The sequence below is a fragment of the Sturnus vulgaris genome, chromosome 22 (genome assembly GCF_052056855.1).
Source record: "Sturnus vulgaris isolate bStuVul1 chromosome 22, bStuVul1.hap1, whole genome shotgun sequence".
Taxonomy (NCBI): domain Eukaryota; kingdom Metazoa; phylum Chordata; class Aves; order Passeriformes; family Sturnidae; genus Sturnus; species Sturnus vulgaris.
The window spans coordinates 1,708,950-1,733,796 of NC_142264.1; the positions used below are offsets into that span (position 1 = coordinate 1,708,950).

Below are 24,847 nucleotides of genomic sequence, written 5' to 3' on the forward strand. Positions count from 1 at the left end.
GGAGTCTCTGTGTTGAATTGCCCCTGGATTTTCTTCCTCATCTTGCAAGGGTCAGGAGTCTGCAGAGGGCAGGCGTCTCTCACCCATCCTGGCTGTGGGCAGCCCTTGGGATCCCAGTGCTCTGGCATTCCACTGGTCCCATCCCATCTGGCTTTGCTATCTGCATTCTCCCGCCCTCCATCCTGTGTGCTGGAGCCAGGACTTATTTCAGGAGTAGAAATGGGACCAGGAAAGAGCAAAAGGAGCGTGTGGGAAGCAGGGCCCTGCCTGCTGGTGCCCATCCTGTCAGGGGCTGTTCACAGAGCATTCTTTAGGAATACCTGGGAGTTCCCAGTCTACCCCACAAGCTCAGGACCCCCTGTGCACAGGCCCCACGGGGCAGAGACACAGCACTGGCTCTGCAAATCTGACACCTTTATTTTTTTCTTTAAAAGTCCATTACCAAACCGCAGCATCCTATGGAGGGGCTGGGCTGTCACTACGACACTACGGGACAGCCCAGCCGAGCTTTACAACCCCCAGCCCGGTCCCCAGCTCCCCGTCAGCTCTGTCACTGCCATGGCCAGCTCTGGGTGCATGTCTTGTCACCCCCCTCTCCCCGTAGGAGCAGCACCATGCCAGGGACAGGCAGCAAGGCTGCTCCAAGTCTCCACTTCTGCTTGACACTTCCCAACTTGACTCTCTGACACTTTCCCAACACCCTCTGACAAACAACCAAGGTGGATGAGCATCACCTCGGGCCCTCCACAAAACCTGCCCTTCACTCCACTGTCAGCTTCTTCCTTAACTCCTCCCAGGACACTCGTATTTCTGAAACCAAAACCAAACCAAACATAATATCCTAAAATCAGCACAAGGAGCAGTGTCCTGCCTGCAGCCACCAGCAACTCAGGGGGCACGGGAGGGCTCTCTGCCCTGACCCCAAGACATAGGGTGCACCCTTCCTGCAGGCTCCCAGAGCCAACCCTGCACCCATCAGTGGCCTCAGAGGGGTGGCCCAACCTGTGTGAGCAGTGGGTGCTGGGGAGTGGGAAAAGGCACCTATGGAGGCAGTGGTGGCTTCACTGCATGGGGACACAGTGGTGGGGCTGCTGTCCCCAAAGCAGGGCTGGTGGACGCTGGTAGCCCTGGAGAGACCTAGTGTTGTGGCAGTCTGGGACACACCCTGGGGAGCTGGGCAGGGGAGTGACACCATGGCTGTGCTGCATGGCCCTGCTCAGGCTGCCACGGGTGGCAACTGATGAACCAGAACAGCCTCTTGTCCCACAGCACTGCACTGTGCCCTGCCCAGGGCTTCCACCCTTCAGCTCCCTGGGAATTGTCTGCTGTGAGCATCCCTGGCTGTGTGAGCAGGGACAGGATGGCAGTATGACAGCAGTGTGAGCTGGTGCAGACTGAGGCAGGGCTGGCCAGTCCCGTCCTGTGGGGTGGCCCTGTAGGTGGCAGGGGAAGCTGTTACGTGGGACAGCGACAGGAAAGGGACCTGTCTCATAGCCCAGTCCCAGCGCAGAGTTGTGGACGGAGCTGCTGGGGCTGCCGGCCACCAGCTACCGCCTGTGGCCCCACTAAGAGGGGACTCTGCTGGGCCCCACGGCAGTGTCCAACTCATCTTCAGAGAAGCTGATGTGTAAGCAGGTGTCATCTGCAGGGGAGAAGGGCAGTGAGCTGTCCGTGGGGCTGCCCAGGGCCACCAACTCCTTGGCCAGGGTCTCACTGGCTGTTGGGTCATGGATGCTGGCCAAGGGTGACATTGGCCCGCTCTCTCCAGTCCTGTCCTTGCCCAGAGCACGCTGGCAGGTCCCGGCAGGGCCAGGCTCCGTGCTGGAGGCAGCACTCCGTGCAGGAGTCCTCGCCTCAGGGTCCAAGAGGGTGAGGGAGCTGGCAGTGATGCTGGTGAGGCTGGAGATGCTGGCACTGGGTAGGCTCAGGTGGGCAGTGCTCTCGGGCTTCACCTCCACTTCCAGGCTCGGGGAGGTCTTGCTTGACCTTTTGCGCAGGATGGGCGGTGGTGGGTTGAGCTTGGGAATGGGCGGCTGCCGCCTGCGGAGGGAAAGCAGAGAGAGGAGGTGATGGGCCAGTACTTACCTGCAGCACTCGGGGTGTTCCTGCTGCAGGAGACAGAGGTGGCACACTCTACCTGTCCTCGTCCCCTCTGTCTGTGTCGTCTGCTTTCTGCCGGCTGCTCCCGTTGAGCAGAGCGAAGTCGCTGACCTCGGAGCCCTCCACGCGCCGGCTGAGCCCATCCTGCCCCTCCAGCACGGCCAGGCACTCATCCCCCTCCTTGCTGCCGTAGCGGTGGCTGCCCCTGTCCAGGCTGACAAGGTTGAGGTAGGAGTCCCTGGGGCCCAGGGAAGGCAGCGAGCCGGGGGCCACGGGGCTGCCCAGGATGCTGGCGGGGGTGGAGGTGGACGGCAGGTGCACGTCCAGGCTGTAGTGGTTCTTCAGGTTCAGGGAGAGGGACTGGGCCAGGGACAGGTTTTGCAAGGAGCGGTCAACTGTGAGAGACGGACAAGGGGCATGTGAAAAACTGGGGCTCTTCAAACCAGCTGCTCCCCTGCAATTTGAAGGGTGCAGAAATGCCCCAGACCCCCAGAGCCTGCTGGGATGGTACTAGGAGCACTCTGGTTGCTTCCTGTCATTTCAAGGAATGCAGTGGTTGTCCAGAGGGATGGAGCTGGGGGCACACCAGCACCCAAACAACCCCAGTGAGTGCGTCACTGTGCTCACCCGGCTGCCGATGCTCATCCCGGTGCTCCTCCCGGGCCTCTAGCACCGTCAGCTGCCGCACCAGCAGGGAGACGTGCTGCAGCAGGTCGCGGTTGGTCAGCAGGAGCTGCCTCACCCGGGCCTGCGCCTCGATCCGTGCCGCTGTCTCGGCCGCCAGTTGGTCCTTCAGCAGCTGCACCTGCGAGACGGGCCGGGGGGATGCGGACGGGATGACTCGGGGCGGGAGGAGCATCCCGGGAGAGCCCGGTACCGGCGGCGCCACAGCGCCCCCTGCCGGCCCCGCCGCGCCACCCCCCACCGGCGCCCCCGAGCCGGTCCAGCCGCGGGCGGGGATGCGGCGGCACCCGGGGGTGTGCGGGGTGTCCTGCTGCCCCTCCGGTAACGAGAAACGCGTAGGGCAGGTGCCCGGCCGGGAGGCGCCGGGCTCCCCGCTCTGATGCTGCATTGGGGGTGGGATGGTTTCCAAAAACGGGATGAGATGGGGTGAAACGGGAGCTGGGGGGCTCTACCGGACCGTGCAACACTCCTAGAGCAGCCTGGGGCTGTGTGCACAGCCAGCTCCTTGTCTGGGGGAGCTCAGCTGTGCCGCAAGCGATGCTGCACGTGGCGCTAAAAGCAATGCTGCGAGCCAGGCTGCAAGCGACGCTGCAAACTCTGCTGAGAGCTGTGCAATTGGGAATGCTGCCAGCACTGCTGCGAGGGGCCCGGCCCACTCCCACCTGCCCCGCTGTCGGCCTAGCCCGGCTGGACGCTGGGGCAGGGGGAGGAGAAGGGCTGGTGCCCCCTGAGGGGAGGGCAGGACGTGTACCTGGGCCACAGCCACCTGCGTCTGCTGCTGCTGCTGGAGGAGCTGCTGCTGGAGCAGCTGGAGGCAGTGCTGGGAGGCCAGCGGGGTGATGGAGGCCGAGGAGCAGGGGCTGCTCGGGCTGAGCAGCTGCTGGGAGCTGGCCAGGTGGAGGGAGCAGTTTTCAGCATCCTGGGCACAAAGAAATGGGCAGGTGAGCGGATTGACCGGCTCAGGCTGGGATCTGGATTTTGGTTCCCCATGCCACTGACCCCAGCGCAGCAGAGGAGCCTCTGCACACCAAGGGGGTGTTGAGGGGCAGCCTTGGGCTGTTGTCAGCTCTGCACATCTCTGGGATCCCCAGGACAGTGTTTCTGAGAGGTTTTTCCCAGAGACCTGGCAGAGCTGCCTTGGCTGTGTCTGGGGAGGGCAGGTCCCCAGGTCTCCCCAGGAGGAGACAGCAGGGAGTGACTCAAACACTCCACCACCTTTCCGTGCTGTGGCTGCCCAGGCTGGGCGGTGTCCTAGTGCCTGGAGCATTTGCCAGTGTCTGTGGCCACTGCCCTTCCTGCTCCTGCCCTTCCCTGCTAGGGCAGTGCCAGAAGGAATGCACAGGAAAGGCCTTTCCAGGCACACAAACGAATCCCATGGAGTGCATGTCACTGCAGCTGTTTCCAGCCAGGCCCTGTGAGCGTTACTGTTGTGTGAGCTGAAGCAATGCCATTCAGGCCTCTGGGAAGTGCTCCCAGAGCTCTGTGGAGCACCCATTCATTAAGGTGGAGCTGCTGCTTGAGCTGAACGTGCTTGGGTGCCTGCACTGCCAGGGCTGGGCCTCCTGGGGACGTTGTTCCCTGGGCCTGGAGCACAGGGGAGCCAGGGATCACTGCCAGGGCAGTCAAACAAGCAACTGCTGCAGGGCAGCGCTGAGGGCACAGAAATCCACCCTGGTTGGTGTGTGAAGCCTGCTCAGCCATGCGCTGCAGCCCCCACCCCTGCCTCTCCCCTCAACCCCCACCCCAGCACTGGACCTGTACAGCCTTGCTGCAGGTGAACTGGGAGCTGAACAGCCTGTCCTGAGCAGGGAGCCAGCAGGGAGGGCTGCAATGGGGTCTCCATGAAAGCACCTCCAAATCAAGCCATGATACAGTGACCCTGAGCAGAGGGCCCTCAGCAGCAGCAGAGCACATGAAGCGTCCTCCATCCGACCCTCCATTACCTGGCCGTTCTTTTCCTTTGAGGTTTGCCCAGATTTCAGCATGCTGAAGTCCCCCCTGGCACCTGGCAGCTCTCTGGGTCCCCTCTCGGACACACAGATGCCACCAGTATCAATGCCAACCTCGTCCACATCCGTGATCTTGGAGCCCTTTATCTGGTGAACTTCAAACAAGATGGACACATGAGTCTGAGCCTCCCTTCCCTGTGCAGGATAGAAGGAAGAGCCGGGGCCCCGTGCAGGGCTGGGAGCTGGGGGAAGCTCAGGGACAAGGGCCAGGACTTGCTCCAAGTCTCAGCATGCTGTGAAGGGGCAGGAGGGAGGGAATGGGATGGCTGAGGGGCTGCAGATATGAGGGGACTCAGCCTGCCCCTCCCCAGCGCTCAGCAGGAGTGGGCAGGCAGGGCAGATTCCCCATGCTCCCCATCCAAAGGGGCCCAAACCTCTCTCCCATGAAGGAGGCGCCACCTTTCGTGTCCCCACCCCAAAGCATCCCCGCACCGCTGCCTTAGGGAGGGGCTTCCCCCACCCCTCAGGAGCCGGGAGTCACCTTCCAGCGGCTGCTCCTCGGCCGATTTGTCGCTGGCACCGTCGGCCTGCCCGTCGGCGTTCTGCAGGGCGTGCTGCAGGCTCAGCTTGTGGCACACCTCGAACGCCTGTCCCACGGTGCGCACCACGCGCATGGCCTGGCTCTGCGGAGAGAGCCCCGGGCTCAGCCCTGCAGCCACCGCTGCCCCAGCCTTCCCTCCCTACCTCCCACCCTGCCCTGGCCGTCTCCTCCTGTGCTGGCTGCTCCAGCAGTGCCCCCCGGTTCCTCACTCTGGGTCTGGGGGCTCCTTTCCCTGTGTGGAATGTGCCACTGCCCGGGCTGGGCACCAGGCACGTTGTTTTTCGGGACACCCAGCACTGGCGCTGCCTCGGTCATTCCCCAGGGATCTGCACCCCCTGACCCCACAGTCGTGTGGGTGCATCCCCAGGATAATCCTACCTTCTTCTTGGATTTGAAGACGTTGCACCTGAAGGAGTTGTTTGCGCCGTCCCTTGCGATGTAACTGAATATTTTCAGGTCTTGCGAGTCGTGAGAGACGTAGAAAATTCTAGGTGGGAGAGAGACAAAGGGAATTAAACACCATGAGGAATCTCTGCCCTCCAGACCACCTCTGCTGCTGTGTGTCCCCAGGATGGGCTGGTTTGCAGCCCCCAGGATTGGAGGAATGAGGCAATGCTGGTGCATGGCCCCTCCTGCAATTTTCAAGGCAGGGGGGATGGATTTAGAGAGCGTTTCAGGCTTGATAGAAAACCTTCTGGTTTCTGAAGTAGGCAAAAGCTTTTTAAAGATCCTGTGGGAAAGCGAAAAAAAATCTATAGTCTTGGAAAGCAAGTGTCTATTTTTAACCCCAGCAATTAACCCCTGCCCAGGCTGCATTGAGGCAGAACTGCCTGCATGGTGCTGACTGCCCTGTCCCTGGGGACCCTCAGGGTCCCTCCTTGGCAGTGGGCAGGTGGCACAGCACAAAAGCCTCTCCCAGGGATGCTGGGTGCACTCAGAGGATTCCTCTCTCTGCTGCTCAGGCCGACTCTTCTCCTTGTACTGCAAAACCATTTTGAAGATTTTTATGTATGTTTGATTTAATTAGGTGAAAATGTGACAAGTGAGTTCAGCTCTGCATAGAGAAGATACCAAAGGGATTCTTGAAATGTTTTCTTTCTTCTACTCTTTCTGTCACTGGTATTTTTTGGGTGTTGAACTTACAGCAGTTATTGCAAATGTACCACATCTTGTAGTAATCTTCAAAGAAAGCCAGAGGTGAGAAGCAGGCACAGATAATGCATCAGCACATCCTCTGCTCCTCCTCTCCTCACTAAAGGCTCTGATCCCAAAAACCAATGTTGAGGATCCCAGTTCTCAGGGCTGTGGGCTCAGTGTTCGTGGTACAATAATTCACTTTGCAGATCTAACAGCCTGGAGTACCCTGTGCTCTTAACCCATCCTCAGGCCATGCACCATCCCTGGGGTCAATTCCCATCCCCAGGGGCTCCTGAGGCACCAGGTTTATGCTCGGTGTAAACCTCTGGGTGGGGCTTGTGCTCTCTGGAATACCTCAATACCCCATAGAAGGTGCTATGGAAAGTCAGTGCTTTCTTGCCACGTCTGTAAGGGTTAATCCCAGTGAGCACTTACACCTTAGAGTAAGGCCCTGCTTTAGAAGCATAGGGAGAGCCATGGGAAGCCTGTCTTCAGAGGCAGAATCAGAGTAATCCAGGCTGAAGCACTCCAGGGTCACCCAGTCTAACCCTCTTCAAAGCAGAGGCAGCTTCAAAGCGAATTCAGTCCATCTGGCTCTCAAAAATGTATGAAAAGGATTCTCCAGCAGCAGTAACTTTGTACCCTCGTTAATATTAGATGGTCCTTTGGAAAGCCTTGGTGGAGGGGTCTCTGCAGGTGGGAGGAAGGGCATGGATCCCCCAGGGCTGACTGGCCCTCCCTGGTTGAATCCCCTGCCATGTACCTGTACACAGGATCGTGCATCACCACCATCTTACTCTCGTCCCAGGCCCACTCCTTTCTCTGTAAGCAGAGACAAAATTACAGTAAATCAGGTGAAAGTGAAACTCCACCAAACTGAAGGGCAGGAAACTTGGGGAACACTGCTTTTGTCCCAAGCCACAATTCAGGCTGTAGTGTGACTAGATGAGCCACGGCTGTTTCAACAGTATTTCAGATAAAAATAGATTTTTCTTCATCGTTTATCATATCTGATCACAGCCTTCAGGGCTGAAAATGGTTCCTAAGATTAATTTATAACATCAAATATGCAGAAGAGTTACACATTTTGGGGAAGATGGCTTGGAGCTGAGGCTTAGGAGACCTGGATGCAGTGGCTGGAAAGGACAGTTGGGCAAAGAGCTGAGGGGTGCTCAGACCAGGCAGCCTAGAAAAGGCTTTCTGGTATTAGCAAAAAAAAAGAACCAGTATCTCCTGAGAGATAAATTTTCCTGATAGAAAAAAATCCTCTTCCCACATGTAATATTCTCACTCTCTTTCCAGCAAGGTTTTGTTATTAGTTGGATGGAAACTGGAGTGTTTTCATGTACAAATTCTGGGTGTTTTTGAAGAAAAGGCCAGTTTTGGTTCGGAGTGTGACTATCCCTGGGCTGGAGCAGCCTCACCTTCTGCTTCTTGCGCAGGATCACCTTCACCCCGTCCACGGACACGATGATGCTCACCTTCTTCTTCTTAATATTCTTGGCCTTGAATTCGTACTGGTGGGAAGAAAAACCCAAGTGTAAGAGAGTGCTGGGGGTACTGGGACAGTGTGTGATAGTCAGTGTCTGGCATGAAAATGTCAGGTTTTGGTTTAATCCCAACTGCTGAGGGAGGTGGGAATTTGTTTTATTCTGCTGAGAAAAACAGTTTTGGGAAGGACTTGGTGCAGTAGCTGGGATGCCAGGCAGGATCTTGGCTTTGTCAGGAGCATCCCTTGGGAGAGGACAAGTGGACTTCAATCCTCTGGACTACATCCAGACTGTTAATTTGGATCTGGGAAGAGCATTCCCGATGCATTGGCCATGTCTGGTCCAGCAGGACTTTGCTCCAGAGGTCTGATGGGGAGGTGGCACCTGCAGCAAACACCAAGCAGTGACATCTCGGGTGCCCTTGTGTGTCAGCACTGTGCTGCACAGGGAATACAAAATCACTCAGGAGCTGCAGGGAGGGCCAGATGGGCGGCAGTAACACAATTATACCTCAGTTATTTGCATAATCACATTAACCTCTGTGGGATCAGTATCTCTGGAGAAAAACCCTGCAGGTGTCTGCAGCCTGAGCTCACCTCCATTTGTGTTAAAAATTGAACACTGGCTTTTAAATGTTGCTTAGCTGACAGTTAGAAGCATGGCAGAGCCCTTCTACTCTTGAGACCTTTGTTTACAGCACTCATCCTTCCTGTCCCCATTTTAAGCACCATTTTCAGCTTCCAAACATTTTGATACTCTATATTTTTTGCAGTCCCTGTTTGAAATCCACCACTTTGTCACGTTGCTTTGGCGAATCAATGCAGACTCTGATTTGTGGATGTGGAGGAAAAGGAAATGCCAAACAGCCTGAAATCTACCTAGGCCATGTAATTAGACATCTAATTAGAACTCTGATTTCTTTATACAGTTGGGGATGTGCAGGGAGCACGTGAGATGTTAATGTGAGTCCAGGCACCTCTTTTGGGATGCTGAAGTTGCAGGACTGTGTGTGGCTGTCACCCAAGCTCTGCAGAGGAGATACACATCTTCCCCACTCCCCATCACCCATTGTGAGCCACGCCAGCTTCGCAGACAGAAAATTGGGTGGCTTTCATGTTTATCAGGCTTTTGATGCTGCTCATTGAATTCTTAGCACTTTGCAAGGTTTATGGTATCAGACAGACCCCGGATTAAACCACAGCCTTTTGATCTCCCCATGAATTATTACTTTCAGACAAGCTCTTTAAAAATCTATCTATAGTGCTATTGCGTGTGAAGCTGGAGCTAAATTAGCTATACACGTTTTTTATTTATGGGGAGGAGTGAGAGGAAGGGTGAGGTGGTGAGTGCATCCTGCAGGCTGCCGGGGGGCCCAGGGGGATGCAGCAGTGCCGGTGGGTCTGGGGCCAGGCAGATGCACTCACCAGGCTCAGCACCTGAGAGGGCTTCCCCACCCTCCACCCCTGGTGCCCAGCTGCTCCCCCTCCCCTCCCTCACCAAACTGTTTGTCCTTGTCTGCTCCATGAATGTCAATAAACCCGGGATAGACTGTTCTGCCCGCTAAAGAGCTGTTTATCTTTCTTTATACACAAATGGCTGGGAAAATACTAGCTGAGCTTTCCAAGAAAGAGCAATACAGTGTATTTTCCCATTGTAGCAACAGGGGTGCAATTACATTCAAACAAGGCTCTTTACTCAAAGGCTTTAAGCAAAGTCCAAGCCTGGATTTTGCAGAGATGCTTTTTCTTTCTCTCTTGGACAGAAAGGAACAATTGGGAGCAGCAGCAGCGAATCTGTGGGTGCTGCCAGGAGTGATGGCAAGAGTCTAAACCCAGGGAACTCCAGCCAGCTCCCACACAGCACCACCCCAGCCTGGCTCTGGGACATGTGCAGGGCTGAGCAGCACTGCAAGCTGGATGTGGCCACAGTGGCCTCAGTGAGGAAGGAGTTTGTTGGTCCTTCTCTCTCCATGGAGCCCGTGGCCACTGCTGCATCCTTGTTGGAGCACACAGCCCAGCCATGGCCAGAACCAGCTTGGCCTGAAAACAGTTAAAACTCGTTGGTTCCTCAAATCTTTTCTAAAGGGTGAAACCCTGAAGCAGAAGCTGTAGGATGTCCCATGCCCCAGCACAGGAACATCAGCTGGGTGAGAGCACTGTGAGGAGGGCAGAGCCTCAGGCTCACATCACACCAGCTCAGCTTGGACTCTCTCTCCATCTCTCCAGAAAAGGCAGATGGAACACAGCTTCAGTCATTTAATTACTTCCTAGCAAGCAGGAATCAGTATTTTAATGAACTATGATTTATATAAGGACAGGAAAGCACATGGGAAAAGGCACTCTGAGACAGCTGACTTTCTCCTGTAGAACGTTCATGCATAACCCAACTTCCATCCTGGCTCCAGGCTCCAGCCTGACCTGTCACTGCTGTCACAGCAGTCTAGTCACTGATTTTCTTCTTCCAATTGAATTGATGGGTTTTTCTCCCCCAGATTTGTCAAGGTTACTGACAATTCCAAACCCACACAGCAGCATTTCTCTCTGCTGCCTTCCACGATTCAATCATTATTCTCCTATTGTTTGTGCTGTCCTATGGGGAAAAGCTTTCTGGATGCTAAAGGATCTGGAGCTGCCCCTGCAAGTGGTGATACAGCAGCCTGGCAGCTTTCTTAACTATGGAGGCAAGGTGGGACATTTTATAAAAAAATGCAGGTCAAAAAGGGTAATTAATTTCATTTATTTTAGCAGCGTCATTAATTCTATATCAGCTGTGTTTGACCTGGAATACTTTCCACTCCTGCTCTTAAATCCCTGTGTTCAAGTCCTTGCCTTTCATACAGTCCCACACACTGCTGGCATGAAATATTAACTTACCCATGAGCTAAAGACTGTATGACTAGAAATGTTAATGGTGCCGTGTGATGCATATTTCATTGGATAATTCCACCCAAGCAGATATAAATTACACATGCAGTTACCAGCTTCCATCTGCTGATGAAGCTTGGGCTAATGCACATTGGAAATCATGTGCAGTTTCCAGCACTAGGAACAACCTGCATGAATAGAGTTATTCAAGGAAGCAATTCTTAATGTGATTAATTACTGAAGGTATCAGGGCCTTCATTATGCAAATGAAAACTGTCATAAAATAGAGAGTTTGCAGGTCTTGGAGGCAGTCTCTGCTTCCAAAAAATGCATCTTTTTCATTAACAAGGAGCAGCAAGGCCGGAACATGCTCCTGGCCATGGTTCAAATGGTGTTTTAAGTTGTATTAAGGGAAACAAAAGCAGAGGCTCTGCAGGTTTTTGAAGTCAGAGTACGTCAGTGCCCCCAGTCACAGCTGGGTATGTCCTTATTTGCATGCCCGTAGGAAGATGCCACAGGCTTGGAAACCAGCGACTTCTTCCTGTGGCTGTAAATTCTCCAGCCAGCCCTCAGCCTGCTGTCCTGCCCTGGCCTCCCCTCGGGCCAGCCCTGGCAGGCTGCAGGATCTATGTGTCCATAAACAACCCCCAACAATAGCCTGGCCCAGCCCCTTCCCCAGCACAGGACACAGGGAGCATGGCAATGAGGAGGTGGGAATGAGCTCAGCTCTGCCCCCCGACTGACCGGCTCCGGGCAGAACCCCCAGCCCCTGCTCCTTCCCTTCCCTTCCCTTCCCTTCCCTTCCCTTCCCTTCCCTTCCCTTCCCTTCCCTTCCCTTCCCTTCCCTTCCCTTCCCTTCCCTTCCCTTCCCTTCCCTTCCCTTCCCTTCCCTTCCCTTCCCTCCCTTCCCTTCCCTTCCCCTGGTACTATACGAGTCCCATTTTAGGATTTAAAGCCATGATGAATCCAAGTATTTCCAGCTCAGGAATGTAATTAATTTCAAGCCAGCTGACCTACACGGTGTGAGGACAGGGTGTTATCTCGGCTGCTGTTTGAACTACCCATGCTTGGAGTGCTGCCCTTGGAACTGATGCTATGGAAAACTCCAGAGTTCTCAGAGTGGGGCTCAGCCCGTGCTGCCCTGGAGCTGACAAACCAGCAGTGTCCATTCCCACAGGCTGCTTGCTGTCCAGCCTCTGATCCCCCCTTCAGCATCACATCCCACCTTCCCGAGGTCACTGCCAGCCCCGGTCAGTGCAGCCCTCGCTGTGTGCCCCTTGGGAATCCTGTGCCTGTTGGAATGCCGTGAACCCCGGTGCCCTCCGGGGCACCCGCTCTGAATGGGCCGGGCATAGCCTGGGGCTGTGCTGCAGTAGCTGGGCAACACGGACACAAAAGCGACGCAGGAAGCACTGGAGACCAGGAGTGCACCTCCTGCCCAGTGGAAAAATGAGAATTTATGATCCTTGGAAACATAAAACTGCTCACTGGAAAGCAGAAACCGAAAAGGGAGTACAATAGGCAAGGAGAATGCTGGCAATGGAGTCGAAGTCGTTTTTCTCATTTAAATGAGCTCCTTCCACCATCCAGCAAACTCTCTGTAGATGCCGCTCCCCAAGGAAATGTGGCCCCAGTCCATCCCAAGGATCCCTGGCTGACCTCGGGCAGGGGCTGTGAGGATGCTGCCCTGGCTGCAGCAGCTGGAGGCTGATCACATAAGGGGGAGAAAGAGAAAGAGCTGCGTTTTGTCCAGTTCTCCTTTTTCATCTGAGCTTCAAAGCATTCTGATGGACATGGTAATACAGGCCTTCCCCTTCATCCCCCTTCTCATTTTCCACAGGTTTTATCCTTGGGAGGTCCCACACTGCTGAAGTCTCAGACAGCCCTTAAGGATAACTCAATCTTTCCACCTTAAGGTGACATGGCAAAGATGTGGCTGGAGTTCAGATATTTCTCTGCACCAGTCAAAAGGATGTGGAAGAAAAAACAGTTACACCCAGGGGGGTGAGTGGGGCTCCTGCAGGTGATGGGAGCTGCTGGGAGCCCAGGGCTAGCAGTGGCTCTTTAATTAGTCTTTTCCACCACGGACTGTCCTAGAACAAAGCTTTTTCGTCAGCTTTTAAGAAAGGGTGGGACAAAAGCAGCCTTTTCATTGCTTCCTCCCTGTGGAAGAGATAGTGCAATACTGCTGAGCTGCATCCTGAGAGGCACAAGCAGCCTCACAGCCCAGTGCAAGGTGACATCATCTGGCCTTTGGTGCCTCTCTGACAAAAGCACCATTGTGTGTCTGTCACTTCCAGGAGCTCCCTGCTGTCCCCAGGTTTAATAGGGAGCTTTCCCACACATGGCCCTTCAGTCCTTGTCTTGCCAGGGCAGGCCAAGCCCAGCTCATGGGGAAGCTGAGTTTTATTTTCCTCCCTACCTCTATTCACTTTGCAGGAGAAAACAAATTACCTTTTCCATCCGCAGTGCCTTGGATGATTAATTAGCATCAGTAATGAAGTAGTGTCTTGGGACCCCAGCCCAACAGGAGCATGAAAATATCCCTACCTGAAAAAGCTGCTAGGTTACTGCAGATAAAAAGTGCTAATTTCATTAGAAGCAGGTCAGATTCACCTGAAATAACCCTGAGAAGTGAAGTTGCAATTATACACTGCAATATCTTCAAGTAATTCCATATTTCCCTACAAACATCTGTGTCACAAGGCCCTGCAGAGAAGGGCCTGGTTTGGAGCATGTTTCATGTCCTAGCTGCCCTCCAGTCTGGTATGTAGGACAAGAGGCAAGTTGGGAGATTGGATTGCTTTAAACCTTGTCCATCAATGTTCACACAACAAAGCTCTGAAGAGCAGGAGCCAGGACTCTGCAGCAAGCTCAGAGCTCCATGAAAAAGCCCCAGACCCCCTGCATGGCTGTGGGAAGGTAACAGAGTATTTTCTACGTCTGTTTCTCACTCACAAAGCAAGGATATTCATTTTCTACTTCATTCATTCAGTTGTTCTGGTTACAGCCAGCCCCTGCCAAGTGACAGCTACCCAGCACCTCGCTGGCAGGGCCAGGCCACCAGACACTGCTTGTACAGACAGGAGCAGGAGGCAACTGAGGATTTCTGCTGCCTGCTCCAAAATTCCTGCTGTACTTTCAGTCCCTACCCACCCCTCTCCATGAGCCTGACAGGCCATGGCAGGGGAGATGCTCCTGGCTCTCTTCCTGGTACTGGCTGGGCTGTGCAGACAGGGAAAAGGGGAGCTGATGTCCTCAGAAGCAGGAGAGGGAAATGGGGCAGGGGTGATTAACAGGGCTGCTTTGCTCTGTCTCTGAGAGTTGGTGTTTATTGCTTGTTTAGAGAGAGAATAAAAAGCCAATTTTGTTCTTCTGTGGCTTTTCAGAGGTGTGTTTGTGGTGCTGTTCTTCAGCCCACCAGCAGTTTGTGGCCATGGGAGCCAGGCAGGGCCCATCAATGCAGAGCGTGGGGCAGGGGCTTAATGAGGGTCCTGGCAGGGACTCAGTGGCAGAGCACAGAGACGGGGAGAAAACCTAATCCCACTGCCAAGGCTCTGACAAAGGCAGGTGCTGGGATTTTAGGCCTCTAAATAATGCAAGACTCTGTGTTTATGTAAGGATGCTATTTTAGTGCAGGTAGTCCAAGGAAGGAGGATGGCAATGTGGAGGTGAAGGCAGCCAGAGCAGGCAGGGAGCCACGCTCTGAGTGCAGGGATGGAGAGGGAATGTCAGTCCTGACACCTGGGGCAGGCAGGGCAGGTTCAGAAGAAGGGGCAGAGAAGTGCCCACGTGTTCCACCTGATAACCAAGTCAACCCAGCCCTGCCTCCCAACAGGGCCAGGGGTGACCTGCTGGGGTTCTCCATTTCCAGCACTGTGCTGCTCTGCAGCCTCCTCCTGAAAGCTTTGGTGACTTCAGGGTGCTCAGCATGTCCTCCCAGGGTGGATGCCTATCCAAAGGAGAAGGAGCAATCTAGTTTGCTGTTGAGAATCTGGAGAAGCTACATCTGTATGACTAACACCTGCTCTGTGGAAATGCTGCAGGGAGGGAACATCTCCTGGCTTCCAGCCTTGCTATCACACCCCATATGCATCTCAGGTGCTGTCCTCCAGCTCTGTGTCTTGCTGTTTCTCCTAGCCACCTACTAGGGAAATTAGCATTTCCTTTTCACAGCAGAGTCAGGAAGCTGGACTTGGCACCTTTATCTTTGGGCAAGCAGAATCCAAGCTAGAACGAAGACAAGATCTCCATTTGCATTCAGAACCAGCACTTGATTACAAACTAGACCAGAATGACAATGGGGGGATGCTGAGTGTGCTGCTGTGTGCAGACCAGGCTTCAGGACTCCTTTGCTAGGTGCAATCCATCTTTTCTCTCCTGCAGGGCAAAGAGCTCTTTGTTAGCTCAAGCCCCTGGTGCAGCTGAACCTTTCTACACCTCAGTGCCAGCAACTCCCATGAACAGCCTTGCTATGTACTGGTTTGAGACACTCAGGGACAGAAATAATCTGCTTTATTGCCAGGCAAGGAGACTTTTTCTATGTAGCTGTTAATACTGTCGATCTCCAGCAGTTCCACTTGAGAAAACATTTCTTGCAGAAAACCCAGTGACTTATAGCTGACCTCTGGGTGCTGCACTGAAAGGATGTGTTTGCATGTGTGAGCAGCAGCAGTGCAGCAATTCCAGCCAGGAACAGGCCATTGAGCTTGGAGGGGGTCAGCACCACAGGGGCTGTGGTGTCAGGTCTTGGTAAAGGCTTGGCATGCAGTACTGAGAGATCCTGCTTCCTTAGGAAAATCACCAGTCAGGCCCAATGCTCAGATGCAACTGTTAGGAGAGATTTTCCTAAAGCACGTAATTCCTAATTCCCACTGACATTAGAATCTTGGTGGCACAAATGTCTTTTGCAATCTGTCCATGAGCTCTTGCATTCCTGGAATAGAGCAGAAGTGAAGACAGAAGGGAGCTCAGGCCTCTCCTGCCAGGCTGACCTGACTATTACCCAGATGTGCAGTCCTGAGCAGAGCCAGGCACAGCACAGCTCCCATGCTGCTTCTCTCCAAGTGGGCCTTGGTTAGAAATTATTTAGTGCTAATAAAACCGCAGTTCCTAAATTTAAAGGAAAGTCTCTGGGTTCTCCTCAAATTGTCCATGAAACTTCACTCAAATTTGGAAACAAGACTACTACTGTAAGAGAAAGAAAATTCAAGTCTAATTGTGTCATTTCCAAAACTCCAGAATATTAAGCAGTTCAAGGACTCTATTAGCCTCAGGGGAGCTACTGAGATTAGTGAATCATGATGAGAGAAAAGCCTGGGTTTAGGTATGGAAATTATGAAAAAGAGGGTTTTATGCTCTCAGTATTTATTGTCACTGAGGTCTTGTCACCAAAACTGTACCAGAACATCACAGGCTCCTCTCTCTCCCCAGTGCTGCTCCCCGTGTCCCTGGGCTTGCAGTGGTGTGAGCAGGAGGTGTGAAGCTGTGGACATGAATGCATCCTGCACTGCTCACACACAGGTCAGTGATTAACCCCACACAGAGTCCCCTGGCCCAGCTCACAGCTCCTGCCACCAGCTGGGATTCAAGGAAGCGAGACCAGCATTGCTCTGGGGGGCCACAACATGAAAATGGGAACATGTGCCTGGGATGGAAATTTATGCCCTGTAATCATTAACAGCAGGGCACAGGCTGCAGCAGGACTGAGCAGCTCCATGGTGCTGTGGGATCACTGAACCTTTAGTGCTCCATGAGCCATGTGTGGCCCTGCAGCAGGTAAAGGACACTCAAAGGTGGCATTTGAGCCTGCAGAGAACCTGTGTGCCTTACACCCTCCTGGAGCAGCTGTGACTGCCTCATCCTCCACCACACTGCATCTGGCCTGGGCATGTCCCTCTGCTCTTCTTCATCTGATAAAAATAATGCGATTTTTAGGAAGAAAAGCCTGGAGCTCAGAGGCTTTGGTGGGATTCCAGGGAGTACATGGGACCTGGCTGTGCAGGGAACAGGGTGATTTGGGACCCTGGCCTGGGATGTTTCAGTGCACAGGGCCACATCCTGTCCTAGGCAGATCTATCCAGGCAGGATCTCTGCAGCAGCAGTGACAGAAGGATGGAGGAAGTGGGAAGTGACTCAGGTGTCCTGAAAGCTGTCAGGCGACTGCCAATTAGTCCAAATAACCCATCTGGTCCAGGGAAAGGACATTTAAATAATGTCTAATCACTGCTGCAGGAAAGAAAGAAAACCATTCCATAATGCCTTTAAAAAATCCCTGCTCCCTCATCAAAGCATCCTTCCTTCCAGGGACCCATTCAATCTTTTATGCTATAGATTTATCACACTGTTATTTGGTCAAAACATGAAGTAGCTTGTCAAAGTACTGTGTAAAGTAGCACGGATTCTGTCTGCCTTCAGGCCTCATTTAGTACAGAGCAAAAGCAGACTGAAGAAAGCAAGCGTAGAACCAAGCTATTGTTAGCAAATCTTATTTTACTGGGCTGAATTTGACTTTGTGGTCACAGTCCCTCAGGGTCCCTCTCCTCAGAGCACTGATCCATGAAGTACAAAGGGCCCTTGCATGTGACAAAATCAAGGCAACATCTACAGATGTTGCCACTGCAGTGCCCTGGGCCTGGCCTTCGTCCTGTGTCCAGCACAGACTCAACCTGAGAACAGAAAGGCTCAGTCAAAGCATGAGGATTACACTGTAGCCACAGGCTGGCAGTTTTTCAGATTTTTCTCTGTACAGAGAGAGACTCATGGGACAGATTTAAGTGTTTGTATCTTCATGAGCTATTCTGTTTTGTTCCTGAAACACATCACCCTGCTCTGGTGGAAATCCACCCCTGCACAAGGAGGGTCTCTGCTCCACCCCAGGGGCAGCCCCAGCTCTGTGCCCCCGCAGTTGTCACTCAGATTTAGGCAGTTCCTTGTTACCAAGCCAATCCCATGTGCTCTCTACACTCTGGTTACCTTTCTCAATTACATTTTTTCAGGCACCAACAAAGAAGCAGCTTTGAGTCGTGGCTGAGTGTTCTTCACCAGAATGTAATTTGAAAGCCATTATATTTCATCTCTGTAATACTCTACAACCAGTAACATAATTGGTGAAAAAGTCTCTTTATTTCAAACTAGATAAAAGCTTTGCAGAGATCTCATACAGTGATATTTTAGCTAGTGAAATTAAACACTGCAGTAATATAATGATAATACTGTTAAAGCCACTTTATTTTACAATTAAAAGGTACCTGCTTCATTGCCAAGATTCAGCATCAGACAAAAAGCTCTGTCTTGTTCTATTTAGCACTATCATTTTAATTTAGCTTTTATCCATTTAAATGCTGCTTTTATTAGCCTTCAACTAAACTCCAATCCACCATGACTCTTATGCAAAACAGAATTAATGTGCCCGACTGGATCCACCCCCTCGCTGGAGAAGCCCTGGAGTTCTGAGGGCTCTGAGGAAGGCACTAAAGGTCGCTGTTGCCTGGAGATGACACATTTCACTGACTGATCCCTCTGCCTCTCCACCCATCTGCCATCAACCCTGCACTCTGAACAGGGTGGAAGAACTGAAGCATCTCTAGTCACCAGCCACTCCTCAAAATCTGGGTCATAGCAGTGGCTACTGAAAAAGCCCTCAGCTCTCTTCTGGCACAGTGGCCTGCATTCACAGCTTGACCAGTCCCCACTCGTTTCAGCTCAGAGGTTAAGTGACAGAAGGTAACTAATTATTCTGTGGCAGGATGTCCAGAGGTGATTTAGGGTTGGAGATGAGCAGGGCGGAAATCCGCAGGAGTTTCTAAGTCAGTGGGGCAGCTCTATGGCACTGTGAGACCCTCCCCAAGCAGTGAGCAGAAGGTTGGATTCTTGTGTAATCTCAGAGGTGTTTTTTTCCTCTCCTCCCACACAAGACACACGAGCAGAGCATAGTCAGTTCTCCACCAAAGTCACACAATGCTGCCTAGAAACTGTGCATGATGCCACTGCAGAAACAGCTCATTAAGAGCTTCTTCCCTTTGTTGTAAGATAATATGAACAGCAGAAAATGGGTACAACAAGCTTGGGTTTGTCTGAGACAAGGCAGACTCCATTGTTCTAGAAAGACAGCTTCCACATTTTAAATTAATCTTTTGTAAGGCTAGGAAAATAACATTTGATGGAGCCTGTCAAGGTGATTGTGGACCAGAGAACACATGGACAGAGGCCTAAGGAGCTGCACCTGCATGAGCCACCCTTCCCTTCCTGGGGCTTTCATGGAGATTTCAGGGAGTTCTTGTCCCACCTGGTGTTTTGGCTAATTGGTGCTGTAGGGCACACTGGGAAGGGGGAGAGGCTGCAGTGGCAGGGCAGGAAGCCCTGCCTGGAGGTGGGATGGGAGCAGGGTGAGGAGCAGTGCCTGGGAGGTTGCAGCTCCTGCAGACTCAAGCTGAAGCCACTTGTTTTGCCTGGAGAAATGGATTCTTGCCAGACATTCTGCCAGAGGGTTCACCTCCTTCAGCATCCTGTGCTGCATGCAGGTAAGACCCATAATGTGTCTGTTATCCCTTAAGGTAAGGTGGCATCCCTGTCATCCTGTATCTTCATAAAGACCAGGAAACAGACTGTGGGAACCAAACCTGGGGGCCATTTATAGTGTGGAGCAGTAAAATACTTTTCAGTAGGGCTGTGCATTGAATGTGGTGGTTTCAGTGCTGCCTGCCCCAGGTAGGAGCAGGTAAGAGTTTTCTGGCAAGGCTCAGAGGCCCTCAGAGCACATGGTGGGACTCCTGCCTCCTGGGAAGCCCAGCCTGATCCCCATCCCTGTGCAGGAGACTCTGCTACAGATGAAACAAACAGAGGAAAACAAACTAATGAGGCATTAGGGCTAAACTTAGCTGTAATTAACATTTAATTACTATCCTGAAAACACTTGCTGTATTTTGCCAGGGCCTGGGAAGGTAAACCCAATTAGCTTAATCTTGTGTGGTAGGAAACTTAAATTGGTTCAGATACCTGGTCTCATGGACAGGACCCTGAGGGTAACTGGTGTTTCTGGGGCCTGGAGCTGAGCAGCCCTGTGGGCTGATCATGTACAGGAGCCTTTCTTAGACCTCTGCTTTGGAGAAGAGTCAGAACTGACACCAGACATTCTGCAGAAGGTGCCAGAGCAAGTTTGTACATGCTTGTGTACATTGGTTTGGCTGCCTGTAACCACAGCTCTCTCCTGGAGCCATAGGCTGTGTCTAACACTTAGCAGGGTAAACAACCCTTGCATGGCTCTCCAGAGATGCAAGGAAGGTATCCTAGAAAATGATGCTCTCTTGGAGCATGCTCTGGGGTGAATACAATGTTTTCTTAGTGTGGGGGAGAAAGAGGAAGACATGCCTGTGTTTCACACTCTAACCTTGTCAGAACTGTCATCTGTTTCTCCTGAACCTTTCTTTAAATGAAAGGAAGGTGCATGGTGTTCTGAGAGCTAAAGAAAGGTCCACCCCAGCAGTCTGAGGCTGCTGAAATATTTTAAGATACTAGGATTGTTGTCTGTCACAGCCCAGGGTTATCATTAGCTGAGCATTTGGATTCTCTTCCAAAGAGGCTGAAAGGGAAAACCCTCCAGGAACTGCAGCAGAACAAACTCCCATCCAACAGCAACAGCTCCTGGCATGCAGCTACAGAGGTCTGTACCCCAGGGCAAGTGCTCCAGCAGTTTGCACTTCCATGTTTGAGTCTGTGCCTCAGCTACAGCTGACCAAATAACTTCATTGTCGAGGGAGATGCTGCAGAGACTAACCAAGAAACCCATCAGCTGGCAGTTCTGTTCTCAGATTAACATGAAGCTAGCAGGAAAACATAGTTCTGAACATAATCCAGGAAGGGTTTATATGCAGAATGTCAGTGGAATCCATGCAGCATTTTCTAGGTGAACTTCTGAAGTGAGACGTGCCTGCTTGAGGAATTGCTGAGGGAATTGTGTTCTAGACAAGCCCATGAAACATCTCTACCTCTACCTCTGAAACCTGTCACAGAGTAATAAATTAAACTGAGAGGGCTGAAGGCAGTCTCCCTGCCCTCTGCCAGCTATAGAACCAGCTATGGTTCCTCCCCTGTAGGAAGAGCAGATAAATCACACCCACATTTGCTCCTGAACCATTGGAATTTACAGCCTGGCAGGGCTTTAAGTGCAAGGAGCTGTGAGCCAGCCCAGCTCTGGGACTGGGAGCTCTGGAGTGCAGAGGCAGGTTCTCTGTAGCTGTCTCTGCTGCCTCTGCTTCAGAAGTTTGTGCAGTAGGACTGTAACTTACTCATCCTGATTTAAATTGCTGTCATGTCACACTTCAACACTACCAGTTGATACTTGGCAGTCAGTCTGACTTACAGTGTGGCTGGATTGCACTTCCTCACTCATATACTGTGTGGAGAAACTGCAAAGTGCTGAGGCTCTGCTCAAAGATGGATGCAGCAAGAATGATCAGGGTAAGAGGGAGGCTGAAGTGAGAACCCAGTTTCATTCCAAGGAGAATGAAAACTTCTCATGTATCCTGTGTTGAGATTTATAAATGTTTCTGTTTCTCTGGCACACTGGCCTCTGGGGGAAAAGGCTTCTCAATTAAATTAAGCCCAAAAAATGTGGAGGTAACAGAAGACACATTAGTCTGGATGTCTGCCTCCTGTTTGTTCATCCTGGTGTTTGGATGGGCACAGCACCAATTGGCTGTTCCCTTATAGAATGATTATATAATCCAACATCTGGCTCCTTTCTGAGTGTCAATACCTGCTTAGGTCCAAGTCAGAGATTCCTAAGTGCAAATTCCAAGGAAAATGATTCTGTGCCTTATAGGTAGCTAAATGGAGTGTCTTGGGGAATTGCTGTCTGTGGGGATGACAGGTTTTGTCACTTACTCCTACTGTGTCCTTGTACAACTCACCACTCAAAATAGCAGCATGTCACCAGGCCTGCTCAGCTGGCTGTGAAGTGCTGGACTGAGGGTAGAGGTGCTCTGGGAAGGGAACAGCTGACTTCCTCCTCTGGGGAATGCATGCAGGACATGTGGTGATGTTAGCCCTGCACTTGAAGCCATCCATTCCCTGGTCTCCCAGGCTAAGATTTTCCAAGCAACCTCAGCAGCTTCAAGGAATTGTTTTGTGTTTTACAAAACCCATCTTCACATTAGCTGCTGCTTGAATTGTGAGGAGGAAAAATCCTTGATTTGTATATGAATTCCCTGGAGTGCTGAGAAGGCTCCAATACCTGCAGAGGGATCCACTCCAGCAGCAAGGCAGCTCTAGCAGAAAGCTGACAGAGCATGGGAGTTGCCAGACACCCAGACCTGGATGGCCTGGGGCAGCTGTAGGCAGCAGCTGCTGCTCCCTGGGAGCTGGGGGAACACCTGCCCGGGGTGCTTGGAGCTGTGTGGTGAATTGGACTCTGTAAGCAGGCCCTCGCTGTGCCTGTCAGGGTACAGTGTATTTATCCAAGCTGCAAACTCATTTCATCACCTCCCCTGCCAGGGCAAGAGGTAGAGGGATTAGCTTGAACTCTGATCATATAATAACAACATGGCAGCTGTAGGCAGCTAATAATCCACTGGGAGGATTAGCAAACTTAAAGTTGTCTAGCTCTGCATAATGGAAAGCTAAGAACAGCAGCTTCCCTGTTCTACCTACTGCATTTGCATTCTCTCCAGTGGAAGCATAGAACATGATGAGACAAGGCTTTCCAGTCTGTTATGAAATGGGATCTAATGTGTGACTAATGGAGCATTGCTAGCAATTCTACAAGCATCCATTCAGCTCAGAATATGGATTTAAGTTTTACTAAGAGACTGCACTTCAAATACCTACTGCTCGAGAGCAGGTCACGATTTCAGCAGGTTAATGCTAAAACTTATTTGAGGCTCTCCAGGAGTAATGTCCTGAAGACTGCTCTGCTTATGAATGGAGAATCCCACTGATCCAGAATCCCTGCTATAATTCATGTGGAACTGATAAAAGAGCCCAGTACAAAACACAGAACGTGCCAAGGAGCAGACTGGTCACCTGGTGTTACTGCTTTCCTTCTGACCCTCTCAGGACACCTGGAGGCCTCAGCAGCTGAAGTCTTTCCCTCCAAGGCAGTTTTGGTGCTTGTATCAATTTACTGATGAGTAACCAGCTCTGACACAGCCTGGAAAAGAGAGCTGTGACTCCTCATCCTCCTCCCTGCTCGCTCTAGTGAGTAAGAGCCCTCCTGAGCTGTGGGATGGCTCCCACCTCCTCCCAGGGCACAGAACACAGGGAGTAGCACAGGCAATGCTGGGCTGGGGCTTGTACTGCACGACTTTTCTCTTCTGCTCCAGTGGAGAATTCCAGTGCAACACTGGAGTGCACAAAGGATGAAAGCTTCACCATGCCATGCCCCTGCCAACACTTGGCAGGGCTGTGGGACCTCACTCACTCTTGCACTGCAAACAGGCACGACTACTCACAATAACACAGGAGCAAAATACTCATTTCCTCCAGGAGCTTCTTCCACTGTTTCCTCCCAGTTGTAACTGGTGCTGCTGAGAGTCCATGGGAAAAAACTCTAGTACAGACAAGGCCTCTGCATGCAAATGAATGCTACATAAATAACCCCAATCTCCCCTCAGTTCCTAGGTTGGGTACTCTGTGCACTAGAATTCTCTTCAAAGACCTCCCAGTTCATTCTTTATGCTCTAATTAAGGATCAGTGCCAATTAACTATCTTCAATAGAGGAGCATCTTCCGCTCAGCAGCCAGGAAGTGTCTGAATAAGATCCTGCTGTACAATGTGCACATGAAAAGGGAAGCCCTCCCTTTTTGGAATGGGTTTCCAAGATTAAAAACTCAGTATAGATTACTGGATGCCTACTTTAAAAATCCTGTGTGACAAGATTAAGTGACAGCACCCAGGAATGCAGAATTGGTTTTTTACATGTTTCTGGTGATACTCAAGCATGCTATTGCACTCTGGGCTAGGTACCACTGTGGCAATAGCAGGTGTGAAAACAGAACGTGACACTTTATTTTAAGTGATATTAAAATACTGTTTGCTTTTTCTTACAAGGGTGTCATAGATCAGCAGAAGTGCAGCGTCAAATCTGATGATAAATATTGATTCAGATGAAAAATTGCCAATAATAATGCCAGCACCTAAACTGCCCTGGTAGTCCTCACCTATTGCCTTTACTTCCCACAGATATTCACCTGTTCCATAAATAACCAAGCAATTTAGACTGCTGCTGCACTGTGTTTTGAGCAAGAGCTGTGCTAATAGTCTGAGCAGGCAAAGGGAGGGGAATGTCATTTCTAAGCTTGGCTGGAGATGAATACATCAGCTCCCCAGCCAGTTACAGGCTATGTTTAAAAAGCACTATTCTAAAGGAAAATTAGATGGTTAAACACTGTGGGGGAAGGGGGGAAATAGGATAATCCCTTCAAAGCTTTAAATGGAAGATTCTCAAACTTGCTTCAGCTGATGTGAGACATATGAACAGCCTCAGAATTAAGACCCCTGCAAAACTTCAGCCAGACACAACAGCTGCACTGCCTTTTGGGGGAGATGCACTTGAACTGGTTATACACGAAGCAGATGTAAGCCACCCAACCCTGCTAATCACAGCTAAATCTGGGGACCATTCACAGGCTGCTCTGCAGAATAAAGGGGCAGAGCAGGAAGAGAGCAGGCTTGGTGATGAGAAACAGGAACTGTAAAACTGTATTGGAGCGTGGGGAAAGCAGCAAATTATTCGAGGAGCAGCAGAATCCACAAAGTCTAGTCAGATGGGATTTACATCAATCACACCTGTCAGGGTACTGATATTTCAATATATAACACAGTACATTTGGAACTGTCAATGTACTCAAGTGTTTTGTGGAGTACATTGTGTCCAGCTTATTCTTCACACGCACAAAATTCCAAACAGGCTAAATAAATCTCTCAGGTTCGAGGAGAAGCCCCATGGCTGCTCAGCACAGGAGAGGGAGTTACATCTGAGTTTTGTTGACTGATCCCTTTGCAAAGAGCACAGGATGGGCCTC

At 51.7% G+C, this 24,847-nt stretch overlaps 1 protein-coding gene across 2 annotated transcripts in view; it reads right to left on the reverse strand.

Moving 5' to 3' along the window:
• Nucleotides 1-399: 399 nt before the first annotated feature.
• Nucleotides 400-24,847, reverse strand: part of LOC106855368 (carboxyl-terminal PDZ ligand of neuronal nitric oxide synthase protein-like) — a 28,362-nt gene continuing 3,914 nt past the window's right edge. The window contains exons 3-11 of one of the 2 annotated variants that reach the window (XM_088177469.1): nt 7,896-7,988; nt 7,235-7,293; nt 5,713-5,821; nt 5,275-5,416; nt 4,728-4,888; nt 3,536-3,703; nt 2,728-2,905; nt 2,138-2,495; nt 400-2,040 (exon numbers count right to left, since the gene is read on the reverse strand). In XM_088177469.1, the coding sequence (XP_088033595.1) occupies nt 1,566-2,040; nt 2,138-2,495; nt 2,728-2,905; nt 3,536-3,703; nt 4,728-4,888; nt 5,275-5,416; nt 5,713-5,821; nt 7,235-7,293; nt 7,896-7,988 (1,743 nt within the window). In that variant the 3' untranslated portion in view covers nt 400-1,565. The remainder of the gene's footprint in view (nt 2,041-2,137; nt 2,496-2,727; nt 2,906-3,535; nt 3,704-4,727; nt 4,889-5,274; nt 5,417-5,712; nt 5,822-7,234; nt 7,294-7,895; nt 7,989-24,847) is intronic. The other variant, XM_088177470.1, reaches the window with a different exon arrangement.